Here is a 13,145-nt window from a genome sequence, read left to right as displayed (position 1 = left end):
TTCATTTCCTTGTTCAGGTTTCCATCCATCCCATTCCAGTCTGGCTGTGTCCTCACCACAGCACTGAAACTGCCTTTCTGATGTCACCAGCAGCCTTTCAGTCATTCCACACCCATGCTTGCTTTCTTCTTTTGCCCCAGTTTTAATTTATTCCTCCACATAGTTTATGTATCACTGAAAACTGCTTTAACTCATTTCTGAAACAAGATAGTGATCAACAAATATTTGTGTCTTATTTCTGAAATCATATTTATGCCAGCCTTTCTCCAGAGCTCCAAATTAATATGTCCACTGTTAACTATCCATACCAGGATGGTTATCTTAGAAGTATCTGAGAACCAACGTGTCCACTCCTGAGCTTACTATTTAGCACCTCCAAGCCTGCCCTCCCTGTTTGAGTAAAAGTGAACATCGTGTCCCTTTAGGTCTTGGTTCTTTCAAACTGCCCGGCTGTTCCTCCCTCCCACTGTCTCTACCACAGCTCACATTCTCAGCTTCTTGTGCCGGAATTACTGCAGTAGCTTCCTGGGGACTCTGCCTCCAACCTCACACCACTGTAGTCTGTATTATTTTAGCTGTCAAATTGATTTTTCTAAAATGGAGAACTGATTTTTTTGTTCCTGTATTTAAAACTGTCCTGTCTGCTGTAGTGCCGTTCAGACTGAGGTACAAGTAAGCGCCCAGAAGGTCAGGGTATGCCAGCTGGCACATGAAACCGCAAGATAAACATACAGCATCTTCCTGGACTGTCAGCTTTCCTCAAAGACTTTAGGGTAGGGAAACAAATAAATTAGGCTTTAGAAGTAGTTTATTAGAAAGTTTGAGATAAACTGGCTTCCAAAATGAAGTTTACCTTCCCTTAGCATGGCATAAAAGATCCCATATGATCTGCATCAGAATTGCAGTCTCTGCGACCTACCAGACTGTTTAGTTTCAACTTCATTAGAAGGGCAAAGCACTGTCAACCCTTAGAATGGAGAAGCAGGGGAGAGGAGGTAGAGCACAACTGAGTACCAGTAGGTAGTTGGATGCAAAGCCTGTCTGAGTTGCTGGGAGCTGGCTAATGTTAAATCACCTCTTAAGGAAAAATTAGATCAGAGCAAGGTGGTTGTATTGAAAATTCAGATGTTGTGAACCTAAAAATCAAAAGATTTGTGGACAAGTCTGAGATCAGTGTCCACGGTTTCACTGGTCATTGTGGACCTTTTAACCCAGCAGCTGATGCAAATAATATAGTTGTAAGACACTTTTAAAAATTATGTTAAGAAAAATCATATATTGAGTACCTGGGAAGGGTCCTGTTTCTGTCCCAGGTTCTTACAGAATACAGAACATGATAAGTGTATCCTATTGGACATGGTAAGTAGCACCTAGTAAATATTTACTGATTGACTAAGAGGTGAATGAGGTAGACCTGCATAGAAAACTTTAAACCCTACAAATAGCACCCCAGTTTGATAAGTGTGCATAAAATGTTCATATACATTGATCTCATTTTAGGATGCAAAAAAACTCCAAAAAGTACAAAATTTTTATAACATGGAAGTTAACAGAGTCTCCTACTAAAAGTTGTATTGGAAAAAATGAAAAACACTAACTAAAGGAAATAATGGGAATATATATCAAAATCTTAGGAATGTGATTACAGCAGTAGTCTAAAGAATCATAAGGCATTTAACTTAATAGCTTAATAATTTGTATGTAATGACTTGTCTGGGATTTGCTTCAAAACAAAGTGGGAGAGGATAAAAGAACTTTTAAAGGAAATGGCAAAGACCAAAGCAGAAGTAAATTAGAAAATAAAAACATGGTGGTGCTGATACTTAATACACCACAGAAAGATATAAAAACTTAGCTAACTCTGGAAATAGCTTCATAAAGCTACACATGTAAATGCTGTAACATGATGCGGATTTGGAGAAAAAAAGGAATTGAGGGATCCACTCGTGGGTAATACTTGGCTTTCTCTCTCTAGTTACTGTGACCAGCTGAAAGTCTCAGAGAGTACCCACGTGCTTCAGCCCTTCCTCCCCAGTATCCTGGATGGCTTGATTCACCTTGCAGCCCAGTTCAGCTCAGAGGTCCTCAACCTGGTGATGGAGACCCTGTGCATCGTTTGTACAGTAGACCCAGAGTTCACAGCAAGCATGGAAAGCAAAATCTGCCCCTTCACCATCGCCATCTTCCTCAAGTATAGTAACGGTATGCCACCAGGACAGTGTGTTGATGGGACACCAAAGGAAAGGTGGTGGCTGGTGAATTTCAGTGAAAATGACCCTGGCTCTGATGGTCTTGAGCATCAGAAGCCAAGAAGGTGGCTTTCGGTTAGCAGAGTGTGCTATAGAGAATGGCAGCACTAAAAGGCAGAGCGCCTATTCCTGGAACGCTCCCTCTCTAATAAGAACTGGGCAGCAAGCGAATAAAGGGCTAACAGGCAAGAGGTGTAATTCAGAACTGTGAAAGTAATGCACGAAACTGAGCAACTAAGTCGAAAGCCGCCTAAAAGAAAAGGACTAGAACTGTAATGTAGAAAAAGAGATAAACTGAAGAAAGAGACACACGGAAAGGTTTATGAAAAGGTGTTCACATGTTTTTTATAGTAGCAAAATTTGGAAATAATGAAAAGACTAAATGAATTATGTCCATAAAAGTAGGATGCTATGCAGCCATTTATAATCAAATTTCAAAGGAATATTTAAAGCCATCAGAAGCTTACATTGTAAGTGAATAGATAGTTTTCCAAAACACATAGAATATAATCCCAAGTTTTGGTTTTGTTTTAGAAGATGTATATATAGATATGTATATAGAAAAAATACCAGAAGAAAATATATAAAAATGTTAAGTAAAGGCAGTTCTCTCTAGGTGGTGCAATTACAGGTGTTTTCTTTCCATTAGTACTTCTCTGCATTTTAAGTTTTTCTGTAGTGAGTATATATTATTAACACTTTGTTAGCTGAAAAGATATTGAGAATATTTGTTTTAAAAGAGGGAGCTCCAGTATTGAAGCTCAGAGGGTTATATAGGGGTAGGGGTTGGCTATATAATACAATATCATACTAAACATTTTATTTGACTTGTTTTTTCACTTAAAAATGTGTTTTGGAGAGGTTTCCACATTGCACTCTTAGATATATATGATTCTTTTCAACCATCATGTAATATTTCCTAAAATGTCTATACCTATAATTTATTTACCCATTCTGTTATTGGACATCTAGACTGTTATCAATGTTTTTCTTTATCAAACAGTGCTGCAGTGATCTTTTCACATTTATCTTAGTGCACTGCATATATTTTTTCAGACTAGGTAGAGGAGGCTGTTTTTCTTACATTTAAAGTAGGTAAAGCTGAAGTTCATTTCTTCACAAGGCTCTGCTTTTGAAGGTTTTACCTTTTGCCTGGAAATGGCTTTGGGAGTTCTTGTCCAGCATGCCTACCCCCTAGGAGATGTTATTCCTCCTGGACCCATGAAAACACATCCATGTTTGTGCAACTTCTAGAACTTCCATGTATTTTAACAAAGTATCAGTGGGACTTTTTTTTTCCTTAAGCATTTAGTTTCATGATCAGTCCAATTTTCACAAGAATAAGGACATTAAAGATTTTGTTTTGGAAGTAGCTATCACTAAGTCCTTGACTTAATGAAACCATGCACTCACTGTGCCTCTTAGAGACCTCACATCTCTCCTGTTCTTCCAGGTTACTCATGTGGCCCCCACTAGGTCCCAGGTATGTGACATAAAGAAGAACTTGTTAACTTAGATCAGGGCCAAACAGCAGGCATGACTAAGCCAGAAGCACATGCAGACCATTGGCCGGGGGGATTCCATGTTGCCTTGTCCACTTCAGATCCTGTCGTTGCCTCGCTGGCTCAGGACATCTTCAAGGAGCTGTCCCAGATTGAAGCCTGTCAGGGCCCAGTGCAGATGCGGCTGATTCCCACTCTAGTCAGCATCATGCAGGCCCCAGCAGACAAGATCCCCGCAGGGCTCTGTGCGGTGAGTGGTTGCAGGAGGGGTGGGTGGCCAAGGGGAGCGAACACACCCTACAAGCGCACCTGCAGGTTCCCACCTGCCGGCAGGAAGCCAGCAGCCTTAGCGGTGCGGGGGTGAGGTTAGCATGCTGCTTGCCCCTCAGAGACAGTGGGTGATTCTTGAGGCCTTAAGAAAACGGCTCTTCCTACCCAGAGGCTCCCTCAGGGAACTGAACAGGGCGCCATCATCACAGCTCCACCAAGGCTGGTACCTGACTCTCAAGTCCACTGCCACCCTGCCCACCCCCGGGGCTAATCAAGCCGTGGGCTATCGTGATGGGCTGAGGCTACTGTCTAATTGTTCCTTTTCTTTCAGAAACTTGCTTTTCATTAATGAGCTTTCTCTGGGTTGCTGTGTTGTGCCCACACAGTGAAGACCTTGGTTGTTGGGCGCCCCCTACCCCACCCCAGAGGGAATTCTGACTCTCTCTTCTCCTTCAGACAGCCATTGATATCCTGACCACAGTGGTGCGGAACACAAAGCCTCCCCTTTCCCAGCTACTCATCTGCCAGGCTTTCCCTGCTGTGGCGCAGTGCACCCTTCACACAGATGACAACGCCACCATGCAGGTATCTGAGCCACAGTGACTAGAGAAGAGAAGTAGTAGGCCGAGAAATCTGACAGTTTCATGCTTTCGAGATACAAGTCTCTGAAATCCATTTTTATCCAGAGGACCCAGGAAGGGTTCTGATTGCAAAAGCCAAGCCTTCTGGGCTTTGGGGTATGTTACAGTGTTCAAGAATGTGGGTGCTGGACATAGTGCCTCTCTGTATGTGGGTCTTGCTGCTCTGGAGGAGATTAAAGACATAGACTTGGGGCCAGAAGAAAGTCTCCCTTGGTATTTCTTCTGTCAATAAAGTCAGCGAAGTGACAGACCTTTGGAAATCTCTAGGCAAATGGGGGTTTGTGTAAGGTCTGTTCTTATCCCCGTAAAGAGCTGTAGTGCTCCCAATTATTGCTATGCCTTGGACGTGTGTTTTTGGTACCAGAGATAGATCTTTATCATTAAACTCAGTTTGCTCGGCCTCTGTCCCTTGTGATGAGAAATAGGCATTTCTGAGATAGCCTTCCAGGTAAAGTGAGGACTGTGTGGTGCATGTCTATACTGTAACAGTAAACTCTCATTCCAGCGTTGTGAACTCACCACAAACCCTGTAGTTCTCATCACTCTTAGGAGGCAGAGGCTCTAAACATCTTGCCTGCCCATGCACACTGAGGCTTCTGTCCCCGATTGCTGATCTTGCTTGCCGTCCTTGTCTCCCCAGAATGGTGGAGAGTGCCTGCGGGCCTATGTGTCGGTGACACTGGAGCAGGTGGCCCAGTGGCATGATGAGCAGGGCCACAATGGGCTGTGGTATGTGATGCAAGTTGTGAGCCAGCTCCTGGACCCACGCACCTCAGAGTTCACCGCAGCTTTTGTGGGTCGCCTCGTCTCTACTCTCATCTCCAAAGCAGGGCGGGAGCTGGGCGAGAATCTGGACCAGATTCTTCGTGCCATCCTCAGTAAGATGCAGCAGGCAGAGACGCTCAGTGTGATGCAGGTGAGAGGACAGTGGGGAGCTGGGCTTTCCAGCCCGCGGCTGGTAGGGCTGGAGATGGGCATATTGGTCCTGCGTCGTTTGACTCTCCATCTTACTGCCCACGTAGAACAGTCAAGTAAAATTTCTCTCTCTTGGCCCAAGAAACGTTGACAAGCAAAGCCCCGTATTCTCCTGTTCTTGATGGTCATCCCCACCCCTTTTGCCTCCTAAGCTTCTGACTCGCCTTCCCTGAAGCAGGTGTCCTTGTCACCTCCTAGTCTCTGATCATGGTGTTCGCTCATCTGGTGCACACTCAGCTGGAGCCCCTCTTGGAGTTCCTGTGCAGCCTCCCGGGACCCACAGGCAAGCCTGCCCTGGAGTTCGTGATGGCCGAGTGGACGAGCCGGCAGCACCTGTTCTATGGACAGTATGAAGGCAAAGTCAGGTAGCGCCTGGTCTTCTCCGGGCATTCTGCCTCTCACACCACCTGATTCCCTGACCTGCTTCACTGATGCTGTTCCACACAGCACACCGCCCCCTTGTGGTCGCTTTTCCCTCTTTCTTTATTGCTAATTTCTGTATTTGAATAGTTGGCATCTTGAAATTCCCAAGACATTTGACACAATATATATCTTTTTTTTTTTTTTTAATCTCTGCTGGCTAGATATCCTCCTTTCACAGACTTCACCCAGCCAAGTACTGCTGATGGCTTACCCTCCTTTAGAAAACCAAGCCTTCTCACCCTGGCGTGCTAGTTTTCTGTCCTGGACTTGTAACCCCCTGGTTCTCATCACCCTGCCACACTGCGCTGTGTGGCAGCCGCTGTGAGCCTTGCCCACCCTAGCTTTGTTCCAGAACAGTTCTCATTAGACCACCTCATGAACACTAATTCCCATTTTCAGCTGAACTCACTGTCTGTCCTAATTGGTTGTGAACAGAATTTTCACCACGGAAGAGGGAGTCTTAGGACATAATCGCTTATCTCCTTGAAGTGACCTCTGGATGGGTAACTGACTTGACTCTCTTTGACTCCTCCTTGCCAGCTCTGTGGCTCTGTGCAAACTGCTCCAGCATGGCATCAATGCAGACGACAAACGGCTGCAGGACATCCGCGTGAAGGGAGAGGAAATCTATGGCATGGATGAGGGCATCCGCACCCGCTCCAAGGCAGCCAAAAGTGGGTGGTGATGCCACCCCTCCCTCTTCCTCCCTAGGGGTACCTGGGTGGAAGGCAGGGAAATGCTGATCTGTATTTTTAAAACGTAATTGTTAGTGATAGGTTTGATAAAAAGAAACAGAAAACTAGGTAAACAATGGATCAGACGTATGGTTCCTTCCTACTGCTGAAAATTGACGAAAATAGTCTCAGGTATCAGGGAGCCCCAGCTTCCAGCTTTGTTCTGGGGCTCTGATACCCATTTTCAGCATGTCCTTATCAGATTGCCTTTGGCTTATGGTTTGTAGGTTGAGTGCAAAGCTGCTCTCTAACTGTAGGTTTATAAACCTGTGCTGTTTCTCAAACTGCAAGTGGTGGGGACTAAAGTATTGTAACTCAGTTACTTGTTTCCAAGCTTTATTGCTGGGAAAAACCTCCTTTAATTCCTGAACGCTCTTGCCTCTCCTAACTTCGGAACTTTTATAACACTAAGCAGAGTGAAGTTATGCAACTTAAATCGTTTTCTGGGGGCTGGATGTAGTTGGGGGTGGTGAGAAGCCTGAGGGATGGGGGAACTGTGTCCAGCGAGCAACACTGAGGGGTAGGGTGGCACTGCCAGAAGTGAGCCCCGTTGACAGCCTTACGAGGAGCCTTTTCTTCCCTTCTCAGACCCTGAGCGCTGGACAAACATTCCTCTGCTGGTCAAGATCCTAAAGCTGATCATCAATGAGCTCTCCAACGTCATGGAGGCCAACGCTGCCCGGCAGGCCACCCCTGCGGAGTGGGGTCAAGGTGCCCCAGGCCCTTACTCTCAGGGGACTTAGAGCCTGGCAGATCAAGTTACAGATTTTCAAATGATCGATTTGGCTTATTGAGTCCCTAATTTTTTTTAAAGGTTTATTGCATGCCTACTCCATGACTAGCACTGCTAAGCATGTGAAGGTCTCCCTTACGAAATCTCGGTCTCGAGGGGAGGAGCTGGGGCAAGCGGAAGCTCCTCTTAGCCCTTCCCGCTTGGTGTTTCTCAAGAGCTCTCTGGCCTTTTATCTCCCCACCACAACTCTCGGTTCTTCATTCAAACTCATTGGGAGGGTGTGTGGCCATCCCTGGTTGTCCCACTGGGGACGTCAGGCCGCACTGCAGAAACACTTGGGACCCTTCTGTTCTGGCATGTTTAGATTTGGGGAGGGAAAATGCTGGGGAAATGCTCCAGCTCCTTTTCCTCTCCAAGTAGATGACTCCAATGACATGTGGGAGGACCAGGAGGAGGAGGAAGAGGAGGAGGAGGATGGTTTAGCTGGCCAACTCTTATCTGACATTCTTGCTACAAGTAAATATGGTAAGCAGCGTGAGAAGAGGACAGCTGCGGCGCACTGGTACCAAGAGCGGGACGCCAGCGCCAGGGGAGAGGCGGGCCCACAGGGACGTCACTCGGGCTTGTGCTGACGCCTCCCCGCCCGGAGCCTGCCTGGGCCCTGCCCTGACCCCTCCCCGTGTTGGCTGTGTCTGACAGAGGAGGGCTACTACGAGGACGATGAGGAAGACGACCCTGACGCCCTGAAGGATCCTCTCTACCAGATGGACCTGCAGGTGAGGGTGTCCAGAGAGGATGTCTTGCAAGTGACAGTGTCTGAAGCCATGGAATCGGGAACATGGGCTCAAACCCATCCCGAGTTCACCCTGGAGCCTCAGGGCAGAGGGTTCCTGTCTTGCTGAGTAGCCCAGGGCTTTGGGTGGGCTGGGGCTTTGCACCTTAGTGTTCTATACGAGCGTTTTAGTCCAGCTTCTTGAAGCCGTGTTGTAAGTGTCTGCAGGGTGGATCATGAGGTCTGTTCTTGGGAAAATGTTGTTTCCCTTTGGAATTCAGTCTCCGGGTTGAACCTGAACTAGATCCAGTAGTTGTGGAAGACCATCCCTCGGGTGCTGGCATGTGTCTGAGAGCTGTGGTTTCCTATGCCACCTTGGCTCTTACCAACACAGGTGGGTGACCCTGTGGGCTGTCAGTAGTACCACTTTTTTCCTCTCTTCCAGGCATACCTCACGGACTTCCTGTGCCAGTTCGCTCAGCAGCCCTGCTACCTAATGTTCTCAGGCCACCTTAATGACAGCGAGAGGCGTGTTCTGCAGACCATTGGTATCTGAAGGTGGAGCATCCGCATCTGCTCCTCCTGGCCCAGCAGCAAGCAAGCCCTTCGCAGCCCTTGCTGGCCTTGAGGTGTACTTTCTTCTCAACCTGAAGTGGCCTCTTGATTCTTGGCCCTCGGCCTTAGTGGAGTGACACTGACGACAGTTCAGACCAAGCTCACCCATGCTGTCACTTAGGAATGCTGGAACAAAGAGAACACTTCTCAAAGTCCCCCTGAAGATATCCCATCTCTAGAACCTTTTTCTCCCCAACTCTGCCCCACCTCTGTTCCTAGAGCCTCTGCCAGCCTGTCCAGAAACATAGTGCCCAGAAGGATTATGTGTTCATGGATTGTTTTGCCCACCTCAGGAACACGGAAAGTCATGGCCATTTATATTCTAAAACAGACCTGTTTACTTTTACAGGACATCTGATGTGTTCAGATAGGAATGCCCTGGAGAGAGAATTGTGCTTTCTGCCCTCCACGACAGATGCTCTGGGTTCTCAGTAGGAACAAGAGGAAGCAGCTACGTCCTAAGCCCTCTCCAGTGACCTCTCCTTGTTTCCCTTCTACAACACTAAGACTCGCCTGTCAAGAAGTCATCTTGTTTTTGACTCACTGCATGACACAACCCCTCCCCTCAAGCTATTCCTATGCACACACACAATAAGCGAGACAGATGGCAATTTGTTTTTCCTTTTTTAGGGGGAAAAAATGGGAAAAACATTTTTTTTTAAAGTCCACCTGACCCAGCTATGTATAATATACCTCCCGCACATTACCACACAGTCATACTCAGACGTCACCCTGCCCCCTCAGGAACCCCCTACAGTGCTTAAGTTGTAGCCCTCAGATTTGCAGTGTGTATTTTTCTAGGAGAGTAATCTTTACAAGTGAATTTAGTCCACATGACATAAGGTGTCTCAACACCTCTGCCTTCTGTTCCTTTTAGAAGGAAAATTATAATGAAAGGATTAGGCGGAGCCCATGTAGACACCCTAGTGTGTGTTTTAGCTAACCTAGCTTGAAGTGGTCCCTGGAGAATTGGCATTATTAAGGGAGGTCCCTTAACTGGGAAATTAGTCTGTTGTGGGTTCAAAAAGTGAACGAGGATAAAAAAAAAATCAAGAAGCGGAAGGTAAAGCCCAGCATTCCCTTGATAGTGCCCACATTTGGTGCCCTATTTTTAATAACTACAGAGTATTTCTTAAGGTTGGTGGTCTCACAAATAGGAGAAAATATACAAACTGAATCTAAATTTCCATTCAAGGAAAGGCCCCACTGTGGGGCATGTAGTCTGCAAGACTTAACAGAAGCTCAAGGACTTTGTAGCTAATAGTGACTCTGTGCCACTAGGTGTCCCTGGTGCCTAACTCCCACGTCTGAGCTGCAGGGGGGAGGTCTGTTAACGTTACTATCTTTGAAAAGCTTGAGGGCGTGTGTGTTCACAGTGTGTTTACTGCCATACTGCCAACCAGGTTCTGAGGCTAATACTGCCTCAGTCCCCTGCTGTTTCTCCCCCTTGCATTAGGGGGATCATGGCATTGCGGTCTCACCAGCTGGTGCTCAGGAAAACCACAGTCTGAACCTTAGAGCCTCACTCCCTAGCTGATCTTAAGGCAGTACCCTTTGGGTTCAGTGCTGAAGGTTCCACAAGGCCAAATCACCCCTTGATTTCAGCACAGAAGAATGATCTCCCGCCCCAAGCATTGAACTTCCAAGTTCAGGAAGGCCTAGGGCTCTCACAAAGACTGAGACTCGGAGGCCTGCTAATCAGAAAAACAGTCTGCATCTAGTGTCAAAAGCTGTCCCTAGGCAAGGGTCCTCTTTTCCTGTTCTGCTGATTTCAGGGGAGGACTAGGCCTCCTACCTCAGAAGAACTTGAGTCCTGAGGAAGAGGATCCTCTGGTCACTTGGTGGCCCACCTGCCTGACAGACACACTGCTGTGGATGAGAGCAGACGGTCTTGGACCCCTTGATGTGCAGAGACTTCTTGTGTTTACAGAATATTTTCACATATATCATCCCATTTAACCTTTATAAGAGATACACAGTGGATATTATTCCCATTCTATTGATGAAGAAAACTGTTGAGACTATACCCAGCATGAACAGGAAGAAAAAAAGATTGGCTTGAGGCCAGTGGCATTAAAAAATGGAACTCTAAGCACCAATTTTACTCCTGTGTCTTTTTAGCCAAAGAGAACTAGCTTCAGTCTGAAAGGGCCAGTGAATGCCAAGTGGTCAGAAAGCACGGAAGTTCAAGATAAAGACAAGTTAGGAAAAGCTCTGGATTGCTCTAAGGTATTTCGGGGTCTCCTGACCCTAGTGAATAGGCCACTAGAACCCCAGGGCTTTCCCAGGCGTTTGCTGAGGTCCTAGTGAAGAGAATGGAGGGGAAAAGAATGGAAACTAGAAGCTATAAAAGGAGGTAAAAGTCCAAGAAAGGAAGCTGATTATCACAAGTCACCGACCTATGAGAGTCATTAATCGGGAAGTACAAACCAACAAACTACTCAAGCCGATAAACAGGAATGATCACATGTCACTGGGGTTTAATAGATGTTCATTATGAACTTAAGAGCAAGTGATGCCAAACTGGCCTCAGTCTGATTGTGTTAACAGACTAGATAAACTCTGGACAGAGTAAAATAAAGCATTAGGAAGATGGAGAAGTTGGTAGCTGGCCATGAACTCAGACTGCAGAATAGCCCATTGTGGGATGGATTATGATTGCCCCAGGCTCTGTCCTTGGCCCCCTTTGATGCCATGACAGGAGGGTTTTGTTAATGGCCTACCCATTCCAAAAGAGAATTTGAGGCCATTTATGAAAGAAATACTAGATAAGGGAGAAATGCTGATCAGATTTTTAGATAACGAAATCCCTTGGGAAGAATGACAGTGTAGGATCCAGACAGCTATCTCTACAAGCTGCAGAAACGGGGACTGCCGAGGATCTGTGAACGTGGAAGAGTATAGAGTGCTGTGCTCTTGGTTAACGAGGCTGTGTGCAGCCGTGTCTACAATGTCCTGGAACGGTTAGCATGTCTTCACAAAACTCCAGTGTGGTCCTGGCTGGGGTAGTGGACACACTGTCCAGAGACCTGTGCAAGGTCGTGTCAGTCTCCCTGTGCCTGTCTGATTCTGGAGCACTCTGGTCCCTTCAGGTGGCTCCCTGACAGGTGGGAAGTGCATCTGCAAGAGCGAAACCAAGAATTAGAGGACCCACACTGTCGAGGGAAAGAAGCTCGAAGCATCTGAGGTGGCTCCGCTTGGAGAAGGCCCCAGGGGAAACGGGACTCTGCTTTGGAAAAGTAAAGGGCAGTTCAGTGAGAGACATACCACACTTCTCACCCTGGCTGGGCAGACCTATGGCCAGTAAGATAATGAACACAAAGCCAGTTTCTGGCTACTCTGCTTCTATTCTTTTAAGCAAGTATTAAACCACTAACTATTACATGCAAGGCCAGGGCTGGATTCTGGAGACACTTGGCCTGTTCCCTCAAGGAGCTAGTCTAGGAGGGGATCAGAATGCAATAAATGTGGGCAGTGCTATGAGGGAAGCACTGGGTTCGGTCCCCCCTGCCCAAAGGTGGAGTGGTCAGTGGAAACAGGAGCAAGAAGTCAGGTAAGGTAGCGTGGAGAAGGTGACCCTTGAACTGAGTGCTTGCCAGGTGGCTAACATGACTGCTAAGATTCCTGAAGCACTTACTAAATGCCAATGACTTTTAAAGTTTTACTTGGATTATCTTATTTAGATCATCTAGTAACCTTACCAAGTAGGTAGTTTGGTTTACTCCATCTACACATTGGTGAAACCAAGGCACAGAGATTAAATGTTACCTGTTGGAGGTCACATAACAAGTATAGGATTCTAGTCCAAGTAGATGGCCCTTTTTGCCAGTTCTCTGTCCTGCCTCCCCTACACATTTGCTATAATGTGGGATAGGACATTCCAGACAAAAATTATTCAAGACCCTCATAGGACAGAATTGGATTTTCAGAGTTTATAAGCAGGTTAGTATTAGAGTTAATGGTTCATGGGCCTTTTCAGCCAGAAATACTCAGGAAGGACAAATGAGGGCCAGATGGTGAAGGGTCGGTCCTACAAGGCCTTCCTGTTCAGAGAATGGGAGACCACTCAGTTTTCAGAGAAGGAACGGGATCAGGCTTGCATTTTAGAAGCCCTCTAAATGTCCATCCAAACAGGAGCAAAGGGAGTGCTTGGAACCTGGGTTGAGGGTGTGTGGGAGACTAGATCCAAAGGAAGTGCAGCTGCAGCGGGGACTAGGTCACAGTGGGGGAG

The 13,145-nt window shown here is 46.6% G+C and overlaps 1 protein-coding gene across 2 annotated transcripts in view; it reads left to right on the top strand.

The window, feature by feature from the left end:
• The window catches only part of IPO9 (importin 9), a 53,599-nt gene extending 41,303 nt beyond the window's left edge, over positions 1 to 12,296 (top strand). For both annotated transcript variants that reach the window (XM_036909525.2, XM_036909526.2), the window contains exons 15-24: positions 1,976 to 2,202; positions 3,853 to 4,001; positions 4,478 to 4,606; positions 5,303 to 5,578; positions 5,836 to 6,002; positions 6,601 to 6,734; positions 7,383 to 7,505; positions 7,948 to 8,052; positions 8,227 to 8,303; positions 8,745 to 12,296. In XM_036909525.2, coding sequence (XP_036765420.1) covers positions 1,976 to 2,202; positions 3,853 to 4,001; positions 4,478 to 4,606; positions 5,303 to 5,578; positions 5,836 to 6,002; positions 6,601 to 6,734; positions 7,383 to 7,505; positions 7,948 to 8,052; positions 8,227 to 8,303; positions 8,745 to 8,855 — 1,498 coding nt within the window. In that variant the 3' untranslated portion in view covers positions 8,856 to 12,296. The remainder of the gene's footprint in view (positions 1 to 1,975; positions 2,203 to 3,852; positions 4,002 to 4,477; positions 4,607 to 5,302; positions 5,579 to 5,835; positions 6,003 to 6,600; positions 6,735 to 7,382; positions 7,506 to 7,947; positions 8,053 to 8,226; positions 8,304 to 8,744) is intronic.
• The last annotated feature ends 849 nt before the right edge of the window (positions 12,297 to 13,145 follow it).

Source organism: Manis pentadactyla, chromosome 9 (genome assembly GCF_030020395.1).
Source record: "Manis pentadactyla isolate mManPen7 chromosome 9, mManPen7.hap1, whole genome shotgun sequence".
In the NCBI taxonomy this organism is placed as follows: Eukaryota; Metazoa; Chordata; class Mammalia; order Pholidota; family Manidae; genus Manis; species Manis pentadactyla.
Note: the sequence above shows the minus strand (reverse complement) of the source record. Positions and strands in the feature narration are given on the sequence as shown.